This window comes from Amblyomma americanum, chromosome 5 (assembly GCF_052857255.1).
Source record: "Amblyomma americanum isolate KBUSLIRL-KWMA chromosome 5, ASM5285725v1, whole genome shotgun sequence".
Classification (NCBI taxonomy): domain Eukaryota; kingdom Metazoa; phylum Arthropoda; class Arachnida; order Ixodida; family Ixodidae; genus Amblyomma; species Amblyomma americanum.
The window spans coordinates 144,232,105-144,235,530 of NC_135501.1; the positions used below are offsets into that span (position 1 = coordinate 144,232,105).

At 44.8% G+C, this 3,426-nt stretch overlaps 1 protein-coding gene across 1 annotated transcript in view; it reads left to right on the forward strand.

Annotated features, from left to right (window-relative positions):
• Positions 1–563: 563 nt before the first annotated feature.
• Positions 564–3,426, forward strand: part of LOC144132806 (uncharacterized) — a 6,189-nt gene continuing 3,326 nt past the window's right edge. The window contains exons 1-2 of the mRNA XM_077665468.1: positions 564–718; positions 2,309–2,442. Of these exons, the coding sequence (XP_077521594.1) occupies positions 2,358–2,442 (85 nt within the window). The 5' untranslated portion in view covers positions 564–718; positions 2,309–2,357. The remainder of the gene's footprint in view (positions 719–2,308; positions 2,443–3,426) is intronic.

Sequence of the window (3,426 nt, forward strand, 5' to 3'; positions counted from 1 at the left end):
AAAGTGCCTTTCAGATGGCGCGCTCGCATTTATACTGTAGTAATGGGCTTACTCCTGTCATGCTTCATGTCACACATGTGTGATGCACAGGCGGTGTAATATACACATGGGAACTACATATACACATGACAGCTTGTTTCATAGCAGCAGGGTCCATGGCTAAGATTAACATCAAAATCTTCTCCAGGTAGCTGGAGGATGTGGGTTGTCTTTTTAAAACTTAGCAGGTTCACAACATTGATGCGTTCACGCATATTGCACGACCAAAAGAGAAATAAGGCTGAAGCATTTCTTGCGCAGCGAGTGCCAGATAGTAGCCAATCATGAGCGGATGCCCCAGAGCCAGCATTTCCTCTGCCGCTCGCCGGGCTCAACGACCCGCCAAGGACGATACCAATAAGAAATTTATACTTCACTCATTCGTGAACACAAAGGGTTGAGCTGGGCGTGTTTGGCGGCGGCCGCGAAACATATCTTGGGAGAGCCAGTTTTGAGCCCTTAATTGGCTCCGAAACGCCTGCGTGACTACGATTGACGTTTCCCTACTCAAATAGGCACATGTTTGGAGCTGTTGCCTGGGCCACTGAGGGTGCCGTGCGTTCGACTCATGACGTCAGTAGCGAGTTTGGGTATTTAAGCTCTCAGAGCTTCGGCGCCGATACTCGTCATCCTCTTCCGCAGCAACCACGAAGAACTAGCGGCAGATCCGCCAAAGACTGTAAGTCATACAGCCTTTTTCAAAAAGCCCATTCTACAATGGTGAACTTTATGAAGATTCTTCAGGACAGTTCTCTGTCGCTGGAAAATGATATAAACGACATTTGCTTTTGCGGGTGCCAGAACAGCCCCATGGTAGTTTTTGCTGTGAATCACGAATTTGTGTTCACTGATATAACCTTCAGTTATATTGTACTACTTAAACGTTGTTTCTACATTATCTCCGCCGGTACATGACTTTATCATCGTCCTTTCGTCGGCACACACTATTAATCTGACTTTTCAGCATTATGTGTTTGAGTTGCACGCAAACGATCTTGATCACGTTGAGGCGAAACTATAGACTTGGCAATGAAAGCTAATACCTGATGCCTGCAAACTTATGATCTATATTTAAAGATTCAAGGAGGTGTACACGAGCTTGCTGACGTAGCTAAAAGCAAATTTCCTGCATCTTGCACTTTCCTGTTCGTTGCAGAAGCAATGATTATTTTGTATTAAGTAAGGATTTTCTTCTTTATCTAGCTAAAACAGTAAACAATATTTCTAAAAAAGCTGAACTTAGCACTCGATCCTTCGGCATACATATTCATTTTATAACATCATTCTATAATGACTTTGTAGAGCTGTTTGTTTCTGCGAAAAGAGTAAGTTTTCGCATGCGTACTCCTGTGCCCCATTTCATCAATATTCTTATGTTAGAATTGCGCTTCCGTTCCCACACTGAACACTTAGGTGCGCCTCTTTGTTTATATCCCTCACGTTTCCAAACTGCCTCATAGGGTTTTTTTCAGGCCTGCGTAATAGTTTGGGAACGAAATATATTTTTTATTACAAATCCGAGCAGGGACTTACAGGTAGGTAATAAACCGCAGCCGAATACCATGGTCATTTAGATCCCTACGGATACCAACAGCATGTTCCTACTACCCGTGCCAAGAGCATCATTCATTAAGGCGATAGCTTTTAATGACACGTCGTGATGTCACGGGACCTTGTGATGTCACGCGATCTCTCGCCACGCTTCCGCCAAGTGCTCTTCTGCTCTATCGTGAAATGAATTCAATCGCGGCAAATTCAAATCAGTTCAGTGAGTCGCAAATGGCTTTCGCCTTCCCGCAGTTAAGAGATATCTAAGTAAGTTCCTCCAACGAATTTTTTTTTTGCACAAACGGTCGCTATAAGTAGTTTACTTTTCAACTTTCTGTCTCATTACCTCCTTCAGGCAGCCTTTGTCTTTTAACTATTTGTTCATTATTTCGAAAATACCTGCAGCGCCATGAAAGCGTCATTGCAGGAATGATTCACACCGAAATAAAATGTTAAAATGTGGCAATCAGATGATGAAATTATGTGACTTCGAACAACGCATGAAGTAGCCATAACACTCTAACACACTAAAAAAACTCACACGCATTCGCGTCCACTGAGTGAGATAATAGTAAGATAAAGTAATTTTAAGAATTCCCGGTAATAAATTCATCCACACCAATTTTGCTTCATTCTGGTGCTTTGTCGTGTTACTTTTAGTTGTACCAGAGCACCCTATGCATTTTTTCTTTGGCCTAATGCTAACCGCAACTTTCCCCAGGTACTCCCGTTTACGTCCAAGTTCTGCACCAGCCAGCTGCTGAATCTTCATGGCCCTATCAGCCTTGGCACTCATTTTATTCGCCGCACTTAGTGCCGGCTATGCGGCTCATGACCAGTTAAAAGCCACACCAGGTAGGTAAATATTTCACAAAGGGGTGTTCTAACAACCTTGTAATCTAACTCAATCCTCAGGATGCAATACCTAATCGCTGAGTCTCTTTATTAAAGCTGAATTCGTACCTCTTGGACGTAAACGCACATATAACTGTGAAATAAATAACCTACCCCGATACGTAGCGTACCGCGGCAATTCTGTTGCTGAATTGGCAGAACGAGAGAAACTGTACATGTTCAAAATTATTCAGAACTAATCGAATAGTTTTGTAGTTATAAAGCAGTTTTCAAAATAATTGGCTGGAAGCACGAATAGGAATTGGCATAGTGCAGCTAAAACCCCCTCCCCCACCCACCCCCGTCTATTACTTTTGCCTCCTACGTCGAATAATTTGAAAACGGTACAATACCTAAGGGCCACAGCGTGCTGTCGCGATCTCTATATGCAGGAACGAGGGTTCAGCACCGCGACATATTTCATACCGGTGGCGTTGTTCACAAGGTTTTGAGAAGCAGCAGAAAGTACTTGTGTTGCCGCTTAAGAACCTTGAACGCACCGTAGTAAGGGGGGCGTAAGGGAGTAAGGGAGGACGCACGGCGTCGTTTAGCACAAAGACGTGCATGCAGCTGGAAGGTCAGGGTTCACGTACACGCGACGAGTAGACTGTCTAGGACGAGGAATAATGAGGTCACGCATAGTGCTGCGAAGACGGCAGGCGTAGTCAGACACGTCAGTAGCAAAGGTTGCCGAGGGGTCGGAGAATTCGCCCGGGAAGCGAATAGCGGTGCTGAACGTAATCTCGGCGGCGCTGGAGAAAGAGTCGCTGCGAAGAGTGGTGTGGAGCATGACAAAACGAAGGCGCTCAATCCGCTTTGAAGGGAAAGTGGGAGCCATGCGTGAAGCTTTCAATTGTTGGTGAAAACGCTCGATGACGCCATTTGATATAGGGAGGCAACAGGTTGTTTTGATTTGGTTCACGCCGAGTAGCCGAGAGAGTTAGT